A 24,569-nucleotide genomic window follows, 5' to 3' on the forward strand; every position below is an offset into this window, starting at 1 on the left:
GTCCCAAAAATAAATAAAAAAAAGTAAAAAAAAAACCAAAAAAAAAAAAAACCAAAAAAAAACTAAGTTCCACAAGGCCTCAGCCCTCCGGCCGGCAAATCCCAACCAGTCCGCAGGGGGGCGCCCAGAACACGCTGGCCGGGGAGAACTAAAACTACATTTCCCGGCACCCCGCGCGCCGGCGACCCGCTTCCGGAGTGCGCGGAAGACATGGCGGCGCCCGAGGAGCACGATTCTCCGACTGAAGCGCCTCAGCCGGCGGTGCAAGAGGAGGAAACTAAAACTTTTAAAGATCTGGTGAGCGTGGATGACTCAGGCTTTTCTTTGTACTGCTGACACTGGGCGCAGGCAGAGTCCATTTGCTTTAGGTTCCGGCTAATAGTGTATAGACGCAGCTGGGGCCTAGCTTGGGTTTCCTTCAGAATTTCCGAAACTTGGGTTCCAGACGCTCTTCCTAAGCCTCTGGTTTTGGATGGTGGGAGGGCTGCCCGTCCCTGAGAGTCCCCATTTGCGCTTTTCTCCCTTTTGGTGTGGCGACGTTTGTATTTGTAAGTTCCCCCCTCCCCCCCTCGGAGTAAGATGCAACGGGTTTGGATTCTGACCCAGTCGCTTACTAGGGGCACGTTGTTACCTCGCGGTGCCTCACTTTCCACATCTGTAAATTGGGGGTAATAATACGTACTTCAGCGAATTGTGAGGCTTGAATGAAATAGTGCACGTGAAGAGCTTGGGTTTGTCTGAGTAGAAAGTGTTAAGTCTTGAAGTACTGCTATCTCCTAGTGCTCATAAAGAGCGGACCGAGTAGGCTCGCAATACTTCTTGAATCCAAGCGTAAGGGATGCACATGTCACCAGCAGGGTGGGTCCGACAGTCATTTAATTAGGATGGAGGCAGGGGCGCCTGGGTGGCTCAGTGGGTTAAGCAACCGACTTTGGCTCGGGTCACGATCTTGTGGTTCCCGGGTTCCAGCCTGGCTGCGGCTCTGTGCTGACAGCTCAGAGCTTGGAGCCTGCTTCGGATTTTGTGTTAACCCCCTCTCTGCCCCTCCCCTGCTCATGCTCTCTCTTTCTCTCAAAAATAAAATAAACATTTAAAAAAAAATTAGCTGGGAGGCAAGTGTGTGGGTTCCTCTTTGCTAAAGTGTATTTTTCTGAATTCTAAGGGTGTGACAGATGTGTTGTGTGAAGCTTGTGACCAGTTGGGATGGACAAAGCCCACAAAGATCCAGATTGAAGCTATTCCTTTGGCCTTACAAGGTAGGTTGAAATTAAACATGTGGCTTAATACAGGTTCAGTATGAAGTTATACTCAATCAAGTACTTACCACTTTTGAGAGCTGTTGTTGTATACTTCAAGTAATATAAAAATATGGCCACTAAAGATACAAAATTTGTGGCTTATTGGCTTTTGAAAAAGTAATTCTGTTCTACTGAGCTTACTTTCTATAAGGAGATTTGTTGTTTGCAACAGGTGCTAACTTTTAAGGACACACTGGATTAAAGTGTATGAACAAGAAACTTGTTAGGAATTATGAATCAATAAGTGCAGATTTACATAAGGGTGCCTGGAACACACATCAGTATCTAGAGGAGTTGAGAGCTCTCGCTTTGTGAGACGTGTTTATCAGATTTTTAGAAGAATGGCTGACATGTTTGATGACTAGTGGGACTGAAACTAACAGGGTGAACTTTCATGGGAGTAGAGGTAAAGTCCTGCTCTTAGATTCCCAAAGCCCAGCTTCACAGTGTTAGGGTTGGTGGTAAAAGAGACCTAGCAATGTTCACTGAAATTCATTAAGTTCCATAGAGAAAATGAATGGAATCTCAGCTACATTAGTGTAAGAGATTTTCCAGGCAAGAAAAAAAAAAAAAGTGTATGAACATATCTGTATGTAGAATTTACCCCTCACTCTGAATTCCTCTCCCATATGTCCCAGGTTAAGAACCCTTGAACTAGCTCTAGTGAGAGAAATGCCTTTGCTGGTTAGAACACATCTAGAATATTATGCTTAGTTCTGGGGCCCAGTTTTGAGGGACCAAGAGTGGCAGTGAGTGTGGTATAGTAACAAGAATAGTCCTAAATAGTTAAAGGAGCTTGAGTGCATTCAGTCTGCAGAAGAGTAGATCTGGATGGGATATGGTAATTGGCTTCAGTGATTTGGAGAGCTGTCATGTGGAAAAGTAATTAGACTTGCTCTATGAAATTCCTTTTGCTCCTTCTATAAATAGTAAGTATCTGATACAAGTGTAAGGCACCAGAAGTTAAGATTCTGCCCACTCTAAGAACTTAGATTCTAGTAAGGAGAGAATTATAAATCTATTACGAAGTGAACTGGGACATAAGAAAGTTACATTCCAAGTGCACTGAGGGAGGAGAAGAGATTACTACTCATTGGAATGGACTAGAGTAAACTTTAGTTTTTGGCTGGAAAGGTTGGAAAGACATTCAAGCGGTACCTTGAAGACTGAATAAGATTTAGACATTCATGCATGATGGGAGGGGAGGACCTTCTAGGCATAGGGAACAATATGAAAAAAAAGCTAAGGAGGCTGGAACACATGGGCATGTGTGGAGGCTTGCAACTACTTAATAGAGAATAGGGAAAGGATTAGTAAAGTCTTTGGGGCCAGATTATGCAGGACTTAAATGTGGGTAAAGGAATTTGATCTTTGTTCCATGGGCAGTGGAGTGCCTTTGGGGATTATTTTTTTAGCAGGAGAATGAAATGCTTAGAGTTGTTTTCTTGGACTATTAATCTCATAGCTTTATAAGGAAATTTAGAGATGAGAGACAAGAGGCTGGGAGACCAATTAGGAGGGCATTGCGGTAATTTTGGCAATAAATAAAGGGTAGGGTAGAGGTAGTGAGAAAGAAAGAAAAATGATAGAAAAGGAGTCATCATGATTTTATAACTAGTTAGTTAATGGAAGGCAAGGGGTAGGGAAATCTGGGATCGTTGCCTGTGTGTTTAGGACATATTACTGGTGTAAAAAGGGAACATAGGAGGAAAAATAATTTCAGGAAAGAGGAGTTCAGTTGGAAATAATTGATTTCGGGCATCAAAGAAATAGACTTGACTGACGCACAGGTGGAATCTGGGAATTAGAGCTTGATTAGGAGTCCAGAACTGGATGCAGATACCACATCCAAACAGAAGTTGTAGCTGAAACTGTGGAAATGGCTGAGGTTGCCATGTAGGGTCAAGAGATGACAAGGGGAGAAATGGAGACTCAATAACAGGTTGAAAATCATGAGAGGACAGTTTCATACAAATTAGGTAAGGGAGAGTGTTTTAGGGAGGGGGCCGTAAACACTTTCAAGTTGTCTAGAGACGCTAAGAGGATAAGGATTGTGTAAAGGCCATTAGTGGGGAAGAAGTTTCGGCAGTCAGAAGTACTGGAATTGCTTTAAAAAGCAAGAAGAAGGGTTGGTGCTTTCTGGGATTTTCCTGCCTGCCCTACAGCATGTGTTGGAAGAATGAACCCAAATTAGGTGGTGGTAATAATCCTTCAATTATTTATAATGTTTTCAGTAAAAAGTTTGTATTTAATGCAGAGAAAGTAGGAGTCCATGAAAGATTACTAGGAACTGAGTAATGTGACTGATATAATCATCATGGAAAGTATTCTTATTCTTGAGGTTATTTCATTCTAAGGAGTAGTTTACAAATGCTTCATTTAAAAAACCTATAGACGCTGGCTCTAAGCAAGAGATTTAAATAATCTAACAAAGTTTTTCTTTTGTCTTTTCTTAAATTAACTTTAAAATTTAGTTTGAGTACTAATGATGGTGTCAGTTTCTACAAAATTGTGGCATCCTGGGTCTATCCATTGTTCTTAAACTTATAACAATTCTGAAAGGCAGGAATGATTATTTTATTGGTGATGGCCAGTGGATTAAGTACCTTGGGTGGGTGCACATAACTTGTTATCAGTAGAGCTAGAATTTGAATAATAGGATGTTCTAGTGAAAAGCCTGTGTTCTTGGCCCTATATTATAGTGTTACAGTGGGGAGAGCAAAATCTTGTGATGATTTTTGAGGATGCTTTTCTTCCCATCTGTTTCATGTATTAAGTTTATTTTTCAAAAATTTTTTTTAACATTTTAATCTATTTTTGAGAGACAGAGCACGAACGGGGGAGGGACAGAGAGAGAGGGAGACACAGAATCCGAAGCAGGCTCCAGGCTCTGAGCTGTCAGCACAGAACCCGATGGGGGCTCGAACCCACCACCCGTGAGATCGTGACCTGAGCTGAAGTCGGACGCTTAACCGACTGAGCCACTCAGGCACTCCATATTAAGTTTATTTTTAATTCAGAGATCACTCAAAGTCCTCTACGAATTTCAGACAGTTTTTTGAATGGCTGCCATATACCAAGTAGTTGTGTTAGGTGCTAGCAGTGTGGCAGGTGAATGAATTTATTCCTGCTCCTCTTACTGGGTGTTCATTCTACACAGATACTGCCACTGGAAAGGCTTACAGGTTGTGAGAAGAAGAAAGGAGATAATAGAGAAAAATAATTTCACAAAGTGAATATTGCTTTGTGGGCGGTAGGCGTTACAGCCACATGGATTGAGAGACTTAAGCTCCTTTATTTCCCTAAATCTTTCTTGTATACCCCTTTCTTCTGAAATTTTAAGACTTCCCTTGAAAGAAAAGGGGAACAGATCCCAGTGGGTGTGTTTTTGTTTTTGTTCTTGTTCTTGTTTTCCTGTTCTAGAAGGTATGTTGTACCCAGGCAGGGAGGGCAGAATCCCCCCAAAGTTGGGGAATAAAAGGCTTTGGAAGCCCTTAGCTCACAAATAATTAGAGGCTGTTGCAATGCATTATCACTTACCCTACAACCAAGAGGAACATTAAAGTTAGTAAATGAGGGAGAAATTTTATCCGTATATTGTCATTTGTTGCTCTGACCTTTACAAAATTAGTGCATTGTCTGGTCTGACTTATAATTCACATCTACACCTGTACTTTTATAGGTAACATTGATGTTACTGTTTAGAAGGGTAAATGGTAGAATTCACTAGACTATGGAGTTGTTTGCTCTGGCTTGGCAGGATCCTAGTTTAAGTGATCAGTGTCTAAAAGACGGATGTTGAGAAGTCTGCTCTACTTGATATCAATCACTCTCCTTTCTTGAGCTCTCTTCCTCCTCAATTTCAAGTCAGTATTATCTTCTGTCTTTCCAGCTATTCTTTATGAGATGCTTCTGGTTCCTTTCCTTTTTCCTTGTAAGGTTAATTCTATCTTTATCCTTTTTTTTTTCCTCACTCTGAAAACACTACTAAGATTTCTCATCCAGTCCTGAAGCTTTAACACTATCTGCATCAGTGAGTCTCAGCCAGTGCTCATCAGAATTACCTGTCTTACTTGTAAAACAGTAGAGATTTCTAGAGTCACTGAATCAGAATTTCCACATGTGTGACCTGGGCATGTATAGGTATAAGAATCCCATAGGTTATTCTGATGTGTCTGCCCTTGGGGGAGCAAAACTGTTAGGATGCTCCTACTTCTGTGTTTCTAGCCTGTACTTCTCTGCTGAGCTCCAGACAAGTGCATCCAACTGGTTTTTAGATATTTCTCTCTGAGCCTGTTGCAGAAACCTCAAGTTCCTATGTTCAAACCAGAGTCATTGTTTTCCTCACCAGAGCTAATTTTCTATATGCTCTTAGGAACCCATGTGTCAACCACATTTTCTTTCTTTACTTTGTACATCTCACTTGTTTTTATCCTGTCTTGCCTCAGTTCAGACCACCATACTAACTCCCCTGGTATCCTAACTGAGCTCTTACTTTCCTGTGTGTTCCCCATTCTGTTAAGGTCATCTTAGGTCATAAGGAAGAGAGTCACTCAGGTAACCTCGGAGAAAAGGGGTTTATTGTAGGGTTAATCTCTAGGTAAGGAAATCTCAGCAGTTCTATACAGTCAGGGAACAATGTGAGCATCAACCGTGGAGGTCATTATCACTAGGAAGCAATCTCAGCAGGCGCTGTTGGAGTGCACAGCTACCTTGTGAGCTGCAGCCAGCCAGCCTAGAGATGGTGGCCTTGGTTTGGGAGTTAATTTCCAAATCTTATTTATAGTTACGGCTTGATTGGTGATAACAGACCATGGGGACCTCTTCTTAAGGGATTACTTACGGCATTCTTCCCTCAGAAGAAGCAGTGTAAATGCATGTACTGTTGAGCTCCTTGGCTCCTTATGCCATCAGGCATAGGGATTATCTTCCTAAGGAGTAACATTGATTGTCATGTTCCCTGCTTAAAATCCTTTAATTCTCTCTCTTACAGGAAGACATCAAAACACCCTATCATGGCTTATGAGTTTCCTTTCTAGCCTCATTCTTGTCCCTCTCCCTCCTTAACATTTCTGTGTTCCTGCCGCATTGTACTTCTCACTCTCCCTGCATGTGGCTGTGTTCTTTACAGACTCCGTCCTCTGTTCTCTTATAGGAATGTGCTTCCTTTCTTTCTTTGCTTAATTCCAGATTTAATTTACTCATCAGGTCTGTTAGCCTTTCCTGACTCCCCTGGGCAGTGAGTTACTCCTTCCTTTGTGTTCTCACTGTATGTTGTAGGGGCCTGTTGTAAAGCCCTTATCACATTATATCATATTTGTGTATGTCACCCCTGGGTTTTAAGCTTACCTAGACAGAGACTATGTCTTCTGTCTGTTCAACCTTCCTCTCCCTCCAGTTCATCAAATATTTATTCACTGTCTACTTTGTGCCCACGTTGTGTCATTGTAGAAAAAGGGAAATAATGCAGAGAGCGTTTCTTTGCTGTTAGAGGTTTTCTTTTTCTTCCTAGGTCGTGATATCATCGGGCTGGCAGAAACTGGCTCTGGAAAAAACGGGTGCCTTCGCTTTGCCCATTCTGAATGCACTGTTGGAGACGCCCCAGCGATTGTTTGCCTTAGTTCTCACGCCCACTCGGGAGTTGGCCTTTCAGATCTCAGAGCAGTTTGAAGCCCTGGGGTCTTCCATTGGTGTGCAAAGCGGTAAGTGTCTGACAGGAAAGGAACTGTAGAGTTTCTTCACAAGTTGAGAATGAATGGAAAAGGAGAATAGAAGCAAATATTATTAACATGACTTTATTGACCTTAAGAGGGAATTTGGTATTTTAGCCTTAGGGAAAGTTATATGGGAAGAAAAATTTAAGTAGAAATCTAGCACTGGCTTAAAATGTATTCAGTGAACTATGGAAAAAATTGAGGGTCTCTGTTCCGTATTCTTTTTGTTTCTGTAGCTGTGATTGTAGGTGGAATCGATTCAATGTCCCAGTCTCTGGCCCTGGCGAAAAAACCACATGTAATAATAGGTGAGTAATTGACAACAGTAAAAGGCACTGACAACGATGAATTGGAGAAGATCTGTCCATGTTGCGTAAAACTTATTTGTGTAGAAAGATTTTGAAGAAAGGATTTTTGTGGTCTTGTTTTATTTTTTAATTTCCGAAATTTTGGGGGGCTTGGTGGGTGGGGTGGTTGGTAACTTTTCTTTTTGTCCTAGTTCTTAAACATTGCCCTTTCTCTTCAACCTTTCTTGATAGCAACTCCTGGTCGACTGATAGACCACTTGGAAAATACAAAAGGTTTCAACTTAAGAGCCCTCAAATACTTGGTTATGGATGAGGCAGACCGAATATTGAATATGGATTTTGAGACAGAGGTGAGCACCCAGTTTCTTTCCTCATTGTAGGACATCTCAAGTGCCCTCTTTCAAACTTCGGTTCATTGCACAACTGCTTTGTGGAATACTATATCATTATCAGTTAATTTTTTTTTTTTTATTTTTAAAAAAAATTTTTTTTTTTTCAACGTTTATTTATTTTTGGGACAGAGAGAGACAGAGCATGAATGGGGGAGGGGCAGAGAGAGAGAGGGAGACACAGAATCGGAAACAGGCTCCAGGCTCTGAGCCATCAGCCCAGAGCCCGACGCGGGGCTCGAACTCACGGACCGTGAGATCGTGACCTGGCTGAAGTCGGACGCTTAACCGACTGCGCCACCCAGGCGCCCCATTATCAGTTAATTTAAACATTTCTGCTGCCTTTTTTTCATTCTTGGTGTTCCTCACGTTGTCAGTGCCTCAGTATCCTCTAGAGAACATAGTCTGACTGTAGTTTTAATTTTTTTTTTTTCAACGTTTATTTATTTTGGGACAGAGAGAGACAGAGCATGAACGGGGGAGGGGCAGAGAGAGAGGGAGACACAGAATCGGAAACAGGCTCCAGGCTCTGAGCCATCAGCCCAGGGCCTGATGCGGGGCTCGAACTCACGGACCGCGAGATCGTGACCTGGCTGAAGTCGGACGCTTAACCGACTGCGCCACCCAGGCGCCCCTGACTGTAGTTTTAGAGATGAGAAATTTCTACCAGATTTCGTTTCTATTTTATTTGATATATACCTCTTTCGTATACCTTGAAATATTTTTATTTTCTGTCATCATAGCTGACCCACTCATAACTTAGTTGATGAACACTTTTGACTTTTCTCTTAGATTAGCTCTACTGTAATTTAAACTGTTCTTTTCTCTGAGTGGCATTTTTTTAAAACAGCATATAGTATGGTACAAATAATAAATATTCAATAAATTTTAGCTGAATTGAATGGAATTTTTGAGTTCCCAAATTCCCACAGTGATATAGTTTTTCATTCTCTGCTTCACAAAGAGCATTTGTAAATATCCACTCTAAATGTTACGTTGGTATCCTTTCTTTGTGCCTTAGGTTGACAAGATCCTCAAAGTGATTCCCCGAGATCGGAAAACGTTTCTCTTCTCGGCCACCATGACCAAGAAGGTGAAGTTTTCTAGGACTTCTGATTTCTTCTTTATTAAGTGATAAGTAAAAACAGCATTTAGGAATCAGTGTACTATTCCAGGTTTTTTTCTGCAGGTGCAAAAACTTCAGCGAGCAGCACTAAAGAATCCTGTGAAATGTGCTGTTTCCTCTAAATACCAGACAGTTGAGAAATTACAGCAATATTACCTTTTTATTCCTTCTAAATTCAAGGTAAAGTGTTTACTTTGATCGTTCCTGCCTCTCCCTCTCCTTCCTCACTAAAGCATCTGAAAGTGTGTCCACTTTTGATTAGCTAAGAGTTGTGCTACTGTTTGTTTTAGAACACATACTGTGCTTATATTTATCACTGATAAAGTCAAACATTCCGGGAATTCACAGCATGCTAAACCACAATAATGAAGTCATGATGTAATTCCTTTCCAGCCCCATTCTTGAAGTAGTTTTTCTTTTGTCTCCTGATTATGTGGCTTTTTTATAGGGAAGGGACCCTTGTTTTAGGCTTTGATGTAGGGACTTTTCCTGGTTGCCGAGTATAGATTTCCTTGTGCTTGGCTTCAGGCATGTGAAATTCATGGTTCACAGAGATGATAATGCTGCTTCAGGAGTGCAAACTGGCAGCTGGGGTCTGGGTAATTGAGAGTCAACTATAGGCTTAGGTTTTTAGATAATTTATATTCCCGGGACTCCAGTCTTTTCTTCCAGATCAGTTACTTACATTGATTGTTTTGGGTTTGTAACTTAGGATACCTACCTGGTTTACATTCTAAATGAACTGGCTGGAAACTCCTTTATGATATTCTGCAGCACCTGTAACAATACTCAGAGAACAGCTTTGCTGCTTCGAAATCTTGGATTCACTGCTATCCCCCTCCATGGACAGATGAGTCAGGTAAAGATTCTTTGGCATCATTAGTGGTGAAACGGTGGTGTGAAAAGGGTAAAGCTTATAGCAGTAGTTCTATACAATAACAACATGAGGTGTTCATGCATCTTTTCAGAATTGTTTTGATTTTATGGGCTTTAAAGTGTTGCTCTAGTTGCTTACTTCCTCCTTTTAGGATAGTAAGAGGCTCAAATTAGAAGATTTCATAGTTATTTGTCTGGTATGGAAGCTTTTCAGTTGATTTATTCAGCCCTAGTGCTAACGTTGATTCTTTGGTCTCTAAAGATGTTTAATAAATTATATTTCAACCATCCGTCATGTTAAACAATCCCTGTTTCCTGTTAGTATTTTCTAGCCTCGTCTTAAATATTTTTTTGTTGCTTCCATGTTTCCTTCTGATCTGTGGAGCCTAGTTTGGACTTAGGGGAAACATCCTTTTAAAAATTTCTGTCTTGGTTCTTACATTTAGTGTTTCTAGTTTGTGTGTCTTAGATTCTGAGATTCCTTAGTTTATCAAGATTAACATTCTTTTCATTTCTTTTCATCATGTCAGAGCAAACGCTTAGGATCCCTTAATAAGTTTAAGGCAAAGGCTCGTTCTATTCTTCTAGCAACTGATGTTGCAAGCCGAGGTTTGGACATACCTCATGTGGATGTAGTTGTTAACTTTGACATTCCTACCCATTCCAAGGTGAGTCCCATTGCTGACCTGACTTTCTTTAAAAAAAAATTTTTTTTAATGTCGATTTGATGTGTAATGTTTTTTTTTGAGAGAGAGACAGAATGTGAAAGGGGGAGGAGGAGAGAGAGGGAGACACAGAATCTGAGGAAGGCTCCAGACTCTTGAGCTGTCAGCACAGAGCCCCATGTGGGGCTTGAACCCACAAACTATGAGATCATGACCTGAGCCGAAGTCGGACACTCAACTGACTCAGCCACCCAGGTGTCCCTGCTGACTTGACTTTCTAGTTTTGAACTGTATTTCTTTCTTTTTTTTTTTAAATTGAGGTATAATTGACATAAAAGATTAGTTTTAGTTGTATAACATAATGGTATGCTGTTTGTATATATCACAAAATGATTGCCACAAGTCTAGTTACCATACATTGTTATGAATTTTTTTTCTTGCACTGAGAACTTTTAAGGTCTACTCTCTTAGCAGCTTTCAAATGTGTAATATAGTATTATTAACTATTTTTGCTATGCTGTACATTTCACTCCCATGGCTTACTTGTATTATAACTTGAGGTTTGTACTTTCTGACTCCCTTCACCCAGTTGATTCCCTACTCCCATTATTTCCACCTTTGGAAACCACCAAATATGTTGTCTATGTTATGAGCTCAGTTTGTTTTTTTTTTTAGATTCCACGTATAAGTTAGATCATACAGTATTTATTTTTCTCAGACTTATTTCACTTAGCATAATGTCTTTAACGTCCATCTCTATTATTGCAGATGGTAAGATTCAGCTTTTTTATGGCTGAATAATATTCCAATGCGTCCAAAGTGTATTTTTTAAAAATATTGTTTTTTTAAAAAAATGTTTACTTATTTATTTTGAGAGGGGAGGAGAGAATCCCAAGCAAGCTCTGTTGCTGTCAGAGCAGAGCCCTACATGGGACTCGATCCCATGACGGCAAGATCATGACCTGAGCTGAAATCAAGAGTCGGATGCTTAACTGATTGGGCCACCCAGACGCCCCTCCAAAGTGTGTTTCTTAATGGAATGTTTTCTGTCTCCTTTTTTTTCCTTCTTAATCCTTTATTGGTTAAGTATCAAAAACTGGGAAAGCTCTTGATTTATTTATTCTCGTTATCTTGCATGTGCCTGAGGATGTGATATTAATAAATGTGAATGAAGGTAGCCAAAGAGAGGTGTGAGATCACAGGAGTAGATGCAGCACGTGCTGATCTTTGTCAGTCTTACTTCTTCAGAGTCGTCAGCTTGTGGTTCTCAGTGTATCTCAGGGTTTCTCAGCCTTGGCACTATTAATGTTTTGGGCCAGCAGATTCTTTGCTGTGGGGCTGTCCTTTGCATTGTAGGATGCTTAGCAGCATTCCTGGCCTCTACCCATAGGTGACGTTATGACAACTGCATATATGTTCTGACATTTCCAAATATCCCTGGGGAGGACAGAATTGCCCCCAGAACAACTAGTATCTCTTGGCTTTGTATTTAACTGCTGTAGACAAGGTGCTGTCTCATTTGATTTTCCCAATAACTCTGAGTGTGGGCATGTGTTTCTATCCCTGTTTTATAGATAGAAACCAAGATTCGAAGAGGCTATGTGACTTGTATATAGTTGTGTAGCTGGTAGGTGGTAAGACCAGAGCCATGATGCAGGTCTGCCTCTAGATCCAGTGCTGTTTTTCTCTAGACCATGTTGTCTGCAGCTGTGTAGATATGCTTTAGATTTGTCTTCCTGTAAAGAAAAGAGAGTCAGTTTTGTGCTGCAAGGAAAATAAAAAAGATGAAGTAGATTTATCTGAACAAATTGCCCAGTCCATTTTTCCATGTTTCAACATGAGTTTATTTCCTTTCAGAAGTTTGCAGTAAGACTTTGTGTTCATAGTTTTTTATTTAAATTTTATGTAACTCAGATTTATTTATGCTTTTTTTCTCAGGATTATATCCATCGAGTAGGTCGAACCGCTCGAGCTGGGCGTTCTGGAAAGGCTATCACCTTTGTCACACAGTAAGTAAATTGACTTCAGGGGCAGAACAATGCAGAGAAAAGAGCAGAGCTTTGGTGCAGACTGACTTGGTGGCCTGACTTTGCCACTTACTGTAATAGTCATTTAACCTCCTTCATGTTGTTTTCAGCATTTATAAAATGGAAATAATGGTATCTACTTAACAGAGCATTAATGAAGATTATATACATATGTATATATATACATGTATCCTATATATATATATGTATATATATATATACATATACATATATGTATATATATATGTATACATATATATACATATATATATATATATATATGTATGATCTAGTGTAGCATTTGGCATATAGAAACACACAAACCCCTGCTCCTTCTTTCAACTGCTGAAGCTGGAGAGTAGTGACTTTTCCCTCAACTCAGAGTATTAGAATCATTATTTTGATTTTGTTTAAAAAACTTTAGGGGCGCTTGGGTGGCTCAGTCGGTTAAGCGTCCGACTTTGGCTCAGGTCACGATCTGTGAGTTCGAGCCCTTTGTCGGGCTCTGTGCTGACTGCTCAGAGCCTGGAGCCTGTTTCAGATTCTGTGTCTCCCTCTCTCTCTGACCCTCCCCCGTTCATGCTCTGTCTCTCTCTGTCTCAAAAATAAATAAACGTTAAAAAAATTAAAAAAAAAAATAAATAACTTTAATGTTTATTTTTGACAGACAGAGCATTAGCAGGGAGGGGCAGAGAGAGAGGGAGACACAGAATCCGAAGCAGGCTCCAGGCTCCGAGCTGTCAGCACAGAGCCTGACATGGGGCTCCAGCACAAACCACGAGATCATGACTGGAACCGAAGTCAAACACTTAACCGACTGAGCCACCCAGGCGCCCCGATTTTGTTTTTAGAGAGACAAAATTTTGGCTTTTCTGGGAGTAAAAATATGTTGGGTGATCTTCTAGTGGGCTGTGTACCGAGGATTGCTCTAATCAGTATTCTGGATTCAGTATTGTTTAAAACTTGCGTCAGTTGCCTCATACCGCATAATGTGTAGTTTGGGAATGGACAGACATCCGCGTTGTCAGCCAGCCAAAACCACACCAATTTTCCTTCCTCAGGTATGATGTAGAACTCTTCCAGCGCATAGAACACTTAATTGGGAAGAAACTGCCTGTCTTCCCAACACAGGATGATGAGGTTATGATGCTGACAGAGCGTGTCACTGAAGCCCAAAGATTTGCCCGAATGGTATGCAACTTACTTTTTCACCAACTTTTATGCAAATAATGGTAACTACATGCTAGATGCTGTTGGATTAATCCTCATAACTAACTGCAGGAAGTATTATTTTATTCTAAATTTAAGATGAGCATACTAACGTGTAGAGATGGTAGGTAATTTGAATCGAGGTCTGGACTCAGTCTGACCACAGTGACCACATGCTCAGCCACTGTTCATGTTTCACATGTGGCAAGAAAACCTCTGGACTCGAGATCAGAAGACCCAGCTGTGAATTGGACATTGTGGTTTGAACAATGCGTCTGACCTCTCGGAATCAGTTCCTTGCCTGTAAATTGGGAATAACAGTTACCTTGATCCTTATAGGGGTTTTTTGGGCATCAGATAAGCTAACGTGAACTGTGTAGTAACTAACAGTAAGTAGCAGTAATAATAATGGTGAGGATGGGAAGATTGTAAAAGAGAATCCTAGCAAGTGCTATCTGCTCCCTAGAGTTCTAGTCTGGGGGATGAAGAAACTTTGCCCCTGGGCTGCTTTCTGAGTAGCTGAGGCATGGACTTGTGTTTTTCTGCTCACATAGAACTCTCATTTGGTATTTTGGTTTATAAAAGTATTAGATATACATTGGAAAGAATTTCAGAAAATATGGAAAAGATTAAAATAGTAAATGAGACATATGAGTTATCCCCCACGGCAAACATTTGGGTCTTGATAACATTTGGCTATTTTTCTTTTTTTAGCCATAATTAGATGTTATCTAATTGTATATGATTAACATTTTTTCTATTTTAACAAATATAGAGCAATGTGATCACTTCTCAGTGGCTACAAAAAATTCCATTATAAATATATAACATGACTTACATGGGTGTATATTTATGTTTTTTCACATGTTTTGTGTTTTAACTAGTACCATGTTGGACATCCTAGTATGTACAACTTTGTGTACTCGTTTCCTTAGAATAAATTCCTAAAAGTAGAATTAGTTGTCGGGCCGAGGAGTAAATGGAGTTAAAATTTGAATTCATACAGAATACCAGATTCCTCCCTCTCCCACCCAGAAGAGCTGTCGGCGACAGTTTATGTGGGTGTCCCCACACCTTGACAAATACTAGGTATTACCATTCTCTTAAATCTTTGCTGGCCTGCCATGTGTAAATAATAGCTTATTGTTTTAATTTTCATGTAAACATTTTTGTGTATTGGGGTTTTGGTCTTCTCCCTTTGTTAGTGTGAGGTATTAGGGAGTTATGTAGTGTTTTTTTTTTTTTATGTTTATTTTTGAGAGAGAGAGAGAGAGCGTGAGTGGGGGAGGGGCAGAGAGTAGGAGACACAGAAATCGAAGCAGGCTCCAGGAGTTGCCAGCACAGAGCCCAACACGGGGATTGAACTCAAGAACTGCAAGATCATGACCTGAGCTGAAGTCAGCTGCTTAACCGACTGAGCCACCCAGGTGCCCCGGTGTTGGATTTTAAGGAGAGGAGAGCAGGATGTGTTACCCTCAGTGACAGTAATTCATTTTCAATCCCATCCTTTCTCTTTTCTTGCAGGAGTTAAGAGAGCATGGAGAAAAGAAGAAACGCGTGCGGGAGGACACTGGGGACAATGATGACACAGAGGGTGCTATGGGTGTCAGGAACAAGGTTGCTGGAGGAAAAATGAAGAAACGGAAAGGCCGTTAATTTCTTTTATAAAGACTTGATTTCAGCCTTTTGTTTCATATAAGGGGATTGTAGAAGAGGATGAAGCCCCCTCCAGCACAGTTCCTCAGACCGAAATCTGTCACAGTGATGTCGAGAACCTGCTCATCTACTTGAGCACTCGCTCTCCTTCCGTAGGGTGCCATTACCGCACACCGGTCTTTACGGTGCTCGTGTCAGCTTTGGTTTCTTGGTCACGAGATGAGTAGGATGTGTTCTTTTATCACTTCACACAGACCTTTTGTTTTTTCAGCTGCAAGTCAAGGACTAGGTTGATGGAGCCCTGGACCTGTATTTGTAAAGGGAAGAAGCTTCTGTATTTGTAAAACTGGTGATACTTAAGCAATCTCAGCTTGTGCTTCATTAGACCAAATGTGCACTAATAAATTTACCTACTATTTTTAAAAGATTCAAACTCCTTGAAAACCTTTATGGGTTGAGGGACTTTACAGATTTAAGTAAGATCTTGCTAATAGGTAAGAAATTGACAGTGGCAGTTATGTGGCAAAATCATTGCTTGTTCTTAATTAAGGTAAACATTTATGACTTTTAAAGATCTGCAAAGGAACGAGGTGATGGATGGCTTTGAATGGGAAGTCCTGCTTAAAAGGGCGTTGTGTTTTTCTTGGGGATGGATCAAAGGCCTTAAGTAAGACTGCAGAGTCTCTTAGATCCCTAGGTACATTCACTTCCCTGACTGCTCGGTTTAAGAAGACTGCTTTCAGGTTAGGAAGAAGACTGCTCGGGTTAGGAAGACTGGTTTCTTTTCTTTTGTCTCCATCTATATGGCTACATAACTCAGAATATGTAAAGCTGGATCATCAGCTCCTGGAGAGAAAATAGACCATGGTTCTGTAGAGACTGGGTCAGATAGGCGAAAGTTGATGGAAATCAGAAACAGCTGTGAGCTTCACGGTCATGAACAGTCTTGTGCCTTGAAGACTTTCAACTCATAGAAGATGCCTAATCATTTTTGTCAAATGTAACAATTTTATTAGAAGAGAAAGGGTCTGAATTGGCAGAACCAGGGTGAAGAGATTCCAGTGGTTTAAGATTGAGTTTTGAAGAGAAACTTTCTATGTATATCTTAATGGAAAGTGCGTCTTAGAGTCAAAGTATCTGGCAAGAAGTGAAAAATAGATGTCAGTAAAATTCTCTGTGGTAGTCAGGTGTAGATGGTTACTTGCAGGAAGATCTTTATAAATATAGGGTACATTCTGCCAGAAACGTATCCTAAGAGGAATGCCTATGGATAAGGCATTTATAATTAATTGAAATCTAAACACATGGATTATTTTGTTTAGGTTGCTCCAAATTTCATTGCTCCTCGTTATGGTGCATTTGAGTGAAGGTTAAATTAGAAAAATCAGGAGTCAGTAAGAAAGAAGGAAAGGAGAAAAAGGGTGGAAGAAAAGCAGGAGTCAAGTAGTTGAGTGGGGGCCATAACTGTGACTTTGTTTTGAATTGTGGGTATGATTGGAGGCTAATTCTCCCTGAATGTTGTATTTTCCAGATGGGACTTTCTGCAGTGGCTTGGATAATAGCAACACTTTCTCTCTGAGCCTTTGGGTAAAAGTGAATGGAGGGTTGCTGTTGTCATTCACTGGAGGACTTCAGAAGCAAGCTGACATTGAATTGGGGTGTGGGTGGTGGGTAAGGAGAAGAGATTGGAATTATCCTGAAGGTGTCTGAACTTTCTAAAAAAGTGGAGTCTCTCACATAGGGTCCGTAGACCCCTGAAGTATGTGCCTGTTTCTGGGGAGACTGAAAGGGTTAAAAACTACTGCTCTAAAGCTTAGCTGTTGTCTCTAAAGTATACATGTAATTATGCTTTGCTAGGATGGGATGATAGGACACTAAGCAAAGAAATGTGGATGATGCGTCTTTAGGCATATTAGTAGGTCTAGTAGTAAGCTAGAGTCCTACACAGAACAAATAAAGATATTACTGTGGAGGACAGGAGGCACAGAAATAAATGAATGTGATCTGTTAGTAAATGAGGACAGAGCTGTGAGTTTGTGCTATTATTTAGATCTGTTCTTCATGTTCCCTTATCCTCTAAGGTAACGTTGGCAAAGTCTTGCTGCTGAAACCCTCATCAAGATGTGTGTTAGTTTCCTAGGGCTGCCATAACAAAGTCCTACAAACTGGGTGGCTTAAAACAACAGAAATTGATTGGCTCACGGTTCTGGCAACTGGAAGTCTGAGATGGTGTTAGCAGGGCCATGCATCATCTGAAACCTCTAGAGAAGACTCCTTGCCTCTTCCTAGCTTCTGGTGGTTGCTGGCAATCCTTGGTGTCGCTTGGCTTGTGGCAACATAACTCTAATCTCTGCCTCCCTCTCGATGTAACCTTCTTCCTCATGTGTCTGTGTCTTCACATGGCCTTCCTCTAAGGATACCAGTCATTGGATTTAGGGTGCACCCTAATCCAGTGTGACCTCATCATAACCAATTATATCTGCAAAGACCCTATTTCCAAATAAGGTCACACTCTGGAGTTCTAGGTAGACACAGATTTTAGGGGGAGATTATTAATCCAGTACAGACCATCTTTCTGTACTGCTATATTCTTTGGGGTTTAAGACTGCATTGTGGAATAGAAATGGCAGATAGAGTTGATTATAAAGAAAGTGGAGAAAAGACAGAAGGTAGGTCTTCAGAAATAGTAAGATGGGTAGACGTATAGAAGTTTAAAATGACATTCTTTTAAATGAAATGTAAATTATTTTTGCAGTCAGTGTACCAGAGGCTCTAGTTTCAGGAGTAGGAAGGGTGTTTCTGGACTTTCTTCTATTTCCTTCTTGATACAATCCCTTAGTTCTGCTTTCCTGATTTAAGAAACAGAGCTTCAAAATAACCCACCAACCTCTCTCCCTCCCCTAATTGCAAACAATTCCCACACCTAATTTTTATGCCTTTAAAAAAAAAAAAAAAAAAAATATATATATATATATATATATATGTTTTTTCAATATATGAAGTTTATTCTCAAATTGGTTTCCATACGACACCCAGTGCTCATCCCAAAAGGTGCCCTCCTCAATACCCATCACCCACCCTCCCCTCCCTCCCACCCCCCATCAACCCTCAGTTTGTTCTCAGTTTTTAAGAGTCTCTTCTGCTTTGGCTCTCTCCCACTCTAACCTCCTTTTTTTTTTTTTTTTTCCTTCCCCTCCCCTATGGGTTTCTGTTAAGTTTCTCAGGATCCACATAAGAGTGAACACATATGGTATCTGTCTTTCTCTATATGGCTTATTTCACTTAGCATAATACTCTCCAGTTCCATCCATGTTGCTACAAAGGGCCATATTTCATTCTTTCTCATTGCCACGTAGTACTCCATTGTGTATATAAACCACAATTTCTTTATCCATTCATCAGTTAATGGACATTTAGGCTCTTTCCATAATTTGGCTATTGTTGAGAGTGCTGCTATAAACATTGGGGTACAAGTGCCCCTATGCATCAGTACTCCTGTATCCCTTGGGTCAATTCCTAGCAGTGCTATTGCTGGGTCATAGGGTAGGTCTGTTTTTAATTTTTTGAGGAACCTCCACACTGTTTTCCAGAGCGGCTGCACCAGTTTGCATTCCTACCAACAGTGCAAGAGGGTTCCCGTTTCTCCACATCCTCTCCAGCATCTATAGTCTCCTGATTTGTTCATTTTGGCCACTCTGACTGGCATGAGGTGATATCTGAGTGTGGTTTTGATTTGTATTTCCTGATGAGGAGCGACGTTGAGCATCTTTTCATGTGCCTGTTGGCTATCCGGATGTCTTCTTTAGAGAAGTGTCTATTCATGTTTTCTGCCCATTTATTCACTGGGTTATTTGTTTTTCGGGTGTGGAGTTTGGTGAGCTCTTCATAGATTTTGGATACTAGCCCTTTGTCCGATATGTCATTTGCAAATATCTTTTCCCATTGCGTTGGTTGCCTTTTAGTTTTGTTGTTTGTTTCCTTTGCTGTGCAGAAGCTGTTTATATTCATAAGGTCCCAGTAGTTCATTTTTGCTTTTAATTCCCTTGCCTAAAAATATTTTTGAGAGGGGGTGCCTGCGTGGCTCAGTTGGTTAAGTCTGACTTCAGCTCAGGTCATGATCTCACAGTTTGTGAGTTCAAGCCCCGCGTTGGGCTCTGTGCTGACAGCTCGGAACCTGGAGCCTGCTTGGGATTCTGTCTCACTCTCTGCCCCTCACCCATGCGTGCTCTGTCTCTTTGTCTCTCTCTCTCAAAAATACACTTAAAAAAAATTAAAATTTTTTTTAATGTTTATTTATTTACTTAGCACATGTGGGTGCATGTGTGGGGGAGGGGCAGAGAGAGGGAGAGAGAGAGAATCCCAAGCAGGCTCTGAGCTGTTAGCACGGAGCCTAATTTGGGACTCCAACTCATGAACCATGAGATTATGACCTGAGCCGAGATCAAGAGTTGGAGGCTTAACCGACTGAGCCACTCAGGTGTGCCTAATTTGTAGGCCTTAATAAAGGAAATAGCTTGTGATAGGCATGTGATGCTGGCCCAGAGAAAATTTCCCCCTTGTTTCTCACCTGAATCATGAAGCCACTTTACATTTGTCGTATCATGGCTTCATGATACTAGCTAACTTGGTTTTACTTCCTCTGTCCAGAACTACAGTGAGAGGAGGAAAATATCTCTGCCTTAGGAAGGGGTGCGAGGGTCCCAGGGATAGGGTTTTAGTTGGATAGGCTATTCCAGGCTTAAAGCAGGTCCAGAATTCGAGGCCCTCTGGAACTTAAGGGATCCCTCTGAAGGGATTCCAGTGGTTGCCAAAAGGGGTCTAGACTCAACTAGGTTATGATTATTGTTTCTTAGTCCCTGAAAGATGTGATAAATATCCTAAAACTTGTCTGACTTCTATAAAGATATCTGGCTTACAGCCAGATGTTTTCCAGGTAGCTTTCTATCTGTAGATAATATCCAAAAGTCTAAATCAGAGACTGTCTACCCCAGCTCCCTCAAAGCCCTGGGAAAGGAGATCAGAAAGAACCACAGCCTGTGGCATTGGTTACGAAAAGTGAAGGCATCCGTGTTATCAAAAGCAGGTAACAAAATAACATCAAGAAAGTATGTTCTGGGGCACCTGGGTGGCTCAGTTAAGCGTCCGATTCTCGCAGCTTGGAATTCTCTCTCTTTCTGCCCCTCCTCCGCTTGTGTGCATGCACACACATGCTCTCTGCCCCTGTCTCTAAATAACCATCAAAAAAAAAAGTTCCAAGATCTTGAAATTAGAGAATATACAAGAAGTTTTAATCCACACACTTCTTAAGGTGAAATCAAGCCTCAGGGCAGATAATAAGTCAGGGTGTGAGTCATCTCTTTAGTTGGAATGACAAGAGACCCAGACCTTGGCACTAGAGATTCAAGGGTTACCCACACCCACATTCCTTTTCATGCCTCACCTGTCCCAGGAATGCACTAAAACTCCAGCTAAAAATAACTACAGAAACTCGAACTCTGGGAAGTAGCACTGAACAGCCTACCCTAGAGTGAAGAGCTGGTTTATGCCAAATGGAAGACAGACAGGAAGAAAATGGGCTCATGTGGGACCATGTAATCTCTAGGATGTGGGCCCTGATGTCTGCTCATACTCTTGGAAGTTTTTGCTTACAAGCCATCCCTCCACCTGATATTTTCATTAACCTATGGGTGCCATGTTGGTGCTGGAAGAAGCCAGAAGGATGAGGGAATGCAACAGAGTATATAGGCAAAATGTTAGTCAAAAGACCTATTGACTGTTACTATGTGACCTCATGGGAGTTACTGAACCTCAGTTTCTCTTGGCTAACATGGAAATAAGATCATCCATCCTATCTGCCTCACAGAGTCTTGAACCTAGTTTTGTGTTTTGTGTTTTTAAATTCTGTTGTCTCCCTCCCTTCCGGTGTCTGCTGTATCCCAGCTACAGTGCCGGGTACCAGGAAGACAACACTGAAGAAAAAAGTCAGATGCTGTTTTTGCTGAACTCAGCCTTAGGTAAATTCAGGATTTGTCTTAGCATTGTGTTGTGATTATGCTTGTCTAGAGGGGAGGGACCATGGCTTATTTGTGGATGTAATTTTAACATCTCATAGGTCCTAGCACACAGCATTTGTTCAATATCTGTCATTTTCTGGAACATGCTCTGTTGGCAATTTTACATGTGTTGTCTCTAGTTCCTTGAATAATCCTGAAAGGTAGATATTATTGTTCCCATTATAAGCTGTGAGGGCAGACTGTCAAATCTGCTCCTTAAGAGTTTTGGGACTGTGGGCAAGTTTTTCAGCCTTTTTGTGTTTCAGTCTTACCTGAAGAAATGCAGATAGCGATATACCTTCCTCACGGGGTTGTGAGGTTTAAGTGAGGTAGACTGTGGCTTATCATATGATTAATACGTGTTATCCATTATGATTATCATTATTGTTGCTGTGATTACAGATGGAGAGTAGCTAAGTAGCTTGCCCAGGTCACATAGCACATAAAGGGTCAAGCAAAATTTGGTTTCAGGACTCTGCTCTTGATACTATATACACTGTGTGTGTGTGTGTGTGTGTGTGTGTGTGTGTCTATAATTTCATATTCATTCAGGAAGTGCTTACTGAATGAATGATTGAACCATAATATATATTTTTTCTTTTGGAAAAATCTCTTCTACCAGCAAATAAGTATTACCTAAATGAGCTTTCAGACTTAACCTACTGGGAAGTCTGGGGGGAGAATATGAAATTTTCATTTCCACCAGTAGATGGCAGAAGGAAGAAAAGATACCTCTGAACGGGCAGGAGTTCTCATCCTGAGCAGAAGGATAAATACTGAGCCGGGACTGAGACGTGGTGGCTGATCACAAGGGCTCTTGATGTCATGTGTGGCCCACAGTGACGAAAGGGGGCCAGAGTGCATATGAGAACTCCCCACAGGTATGTAAAAGGCTCAGCCTTCAAGATCTAGGTTGACCCACAAGACAGGCCTTGGGAGACTGAAGTAAGCTGAAGTTCAGATGTAGTAAGAACACAAAGTTGCCTTCTGCTATTCTGTCTTCACAGTTTCAGTCTACATTCCCTTTTCATGTTACAGGCAGCTCTGTTCTCTTCAGAAGTGTGCCCTTCCCTCCTGGGATTTTGATGAAGTCGCTTGCCCTCTGTTTATGTCCTCCCTCAACCCACACCCCAGCCTGTAACCTATGGGTGCTGTTATTCACCCCCTTCCTACCCCAGTACATGTGCTTTGTGTTTATGAATGTAAATTCTCTGAGCCATTAATCCCCTTCTGTTGTATCCCTCTCTCTTACTGCATATCCATCTAATAAGCTTTATCTATTGCCCTCCCTCTTCTGTCGCATCAGCTTGGTGCTGGTTAGCTGGTGAGCCACTCATTTGTCCATTCTGTCCTAAAGACGTCTTTCTGCTCCAAGTGATGGGGAAATGTCCCTCTGGTTCCATAAGAAGGCATGGTGGTCAGAAATACTGGGCTACCTCCGCTCTCTCTCACTTCTGTGCTGGCTCTTCTCCAAGCATTCCTTTGCGGGAGGAGGCTGCGGGTGACTCCTGCTCAATACCTGCCTTCTTAGAAACTCTAACCCAACCTATTTAATGCAGCGCCAACTTCAAGCCAACATCCTTGTTGTGTTTTCTGGGTGGGTCAAGAGAGTGGGGACCGCCAGAAGATTTCTTATTTGACGTACTCTGTTTGTACATATGTAATGGTCTGTTTGTGATTCTTTACCATAAGGCGGTGGAGAGCCCGCTGTGTGCTAGGCATTTGCTAGGGGCTTGGCATATATTACTGCATTTACTGGAGGTAATGACTCATCTCGTGAGGAAACATGGACAAGCTTGTTTACGATATGTTAAAACCACGACCTTGTCATTTCTTATTCTGCATCTTCCCCGATTTCATGCATGCATCGAAGGGTGTTCAAGCACTTTTGCACGATGGGCTTAGGCTAATAAAATGAAGTAGAGATTCGGTTACATCATAGTTAATCTGTGGCTTCTGATTCCATTTCATCGATTTGTGGTGGAATTCAAAGGGCTGGGGGTGAGGGGGAAGTGAGAAAGATGCCTCTCGGCACTGTAGTTTTATATTTTCACCACATTCCTACAAAATGAATAAATTTGACATTTGGACTCTGCCATTCTATTCACGTGCAAAACCTCACACAAAATCAGAATTTTAGGGTTGAGAGGATCTTGGCGATGAACCAGATTAGATTGTTCATTTTTCCTTAAGAGTAAAGGAAAGTATGTGCGTGTTTATAAGTTTGAGTATTTCTTTCAGATTATTTATTTTGAAAGCGGGGAGGGGCAGAGAGAGAGGGAGAGAATCCTAAGCAGGCTCCAAGCTGTCAGTGCGGAGCTGGATGCGGGGGCTTGATCTCCCGAATTATGAGATCATGACGTGAGTGGAAATCAAGAGTCGGATGCTTAACTGACTGAGCCACCCAGGCACCCCTGTAAGTTTGGATAGGTTTTGTATTGTGCTTATGAGGTTATAGCTCTTTAAAGAGAGACACTAAAATAGACTCCTGTTCTTCAAAAAAGTTATAGTGGAATTTTGTTCATAATCCCTGCCTAAGGAAGAAAATACTTGCTTTTCAGGACTAATGTCTTAAGACTAGAGTCTCTTTTTTGAGAAGAGTAGTGGAAGATGTTGGGGCACAGAAATGTGTTTTAGAAAACCCTGATTGGCCTGACCTATTTTCCTAATAAATGCCAGTATTGTCCCAAACCAGGCTGTAGGTGCTATGTTGGGAGGAGTGTGGGTAAGTCGTATTCATACCTCACCTCTTCAGCATCTTTGTCCAGGTGAACTCCAATCGTGTGTGATCACCAAGGGCAGCCTAGAAGGAGGCAAAAGTTCCTACGAGGACAAGGGACAGACTGAAAAGTTTCTGTGGGAATGGAGAAGAGCGAGTCACCTCTATGTTGGTCACCTGGGTAGGATGCAGGGACAGAGAGGAAAGGAGGGGGAGAAGCGTGTCCTGTAGGAGTTATAGCCAGTACATAAACTGCAGAGTTTTAAGGTACTCAGCAGCAGTACAGTCATTTCCTGCCCCTTCTCCTCCATTCTCCTCACTTCCTGGGTTTCCCACTGGCCAGTGGCCTGTGGCCAGGGCTCATTTCTCTCTCCCCTATGGCCTAGAAGGGTGGTTTCCATGGTGGGGCACATGCATCTAGGGGAGTGTATGACAGTTTGTTGGGGTGTGGAAAGAAAATACTAGAATTTTTTTATACCTTATTTTAAACTCATCCTCTAATTTCTATTTTTATGTTTTATAAAGTACA

The 24,569-nt window shown here is 41.4% G+C and overlaps 1 protein-coding gene across 1 annotated transcript; it reads left to right on the forward strand.

Annotated features, from left to right (window-relative positions):
- The first annotated feature begins 170 nt into the window (after positions 1 to 170).
- On the forward strand, positions 171 to 15,683 carry DDX47 (DEAD-box helicase 47). Its single transcript, XM_043564996.1, is given in 13 exon segments — positions 171 to 297; positions 1,163 to 1,256; positions 6,811 to 6,848; positions 6,850 to 7,000; positions 7,249 to 7,320; positions 7,552 to 7,670; positions 8,731 to 8,802; positions 8,899 to 9,015; positions 9,548 to 9,694; positions 10,242 to 10,379; positions 12,315 to 12,385; positions 13,465 to 13,594; positions 15,137 to 15,683. Coding segments are annotated over 13 exon segments (1,368 nt in total). The 5' UTR covers positions 171 to 210; the 3' UTR covers positions 15,269 to 15,683.
- The last annotated feature ends 8,886 nt before the right edge of the window (positions 15,684 to 24,569 follow it).

The sequence above is a fragment of the Prionailurus bengalensis genome, chromosome B4 (assembly GCF_016509475.1).
Source record: "Prionailurus bengalensis isolate Pbe53 chromosome B4, Fcat_Pben_1.1_paternal_pri, whole genome shotgun sequence".
Classification (NCBI taxonomy): Eukaryota; Metazoa; Chordata; class Mammalia; order Carnivora; family Felidae; genus Prionailurus; species Prionailurus bengalensis.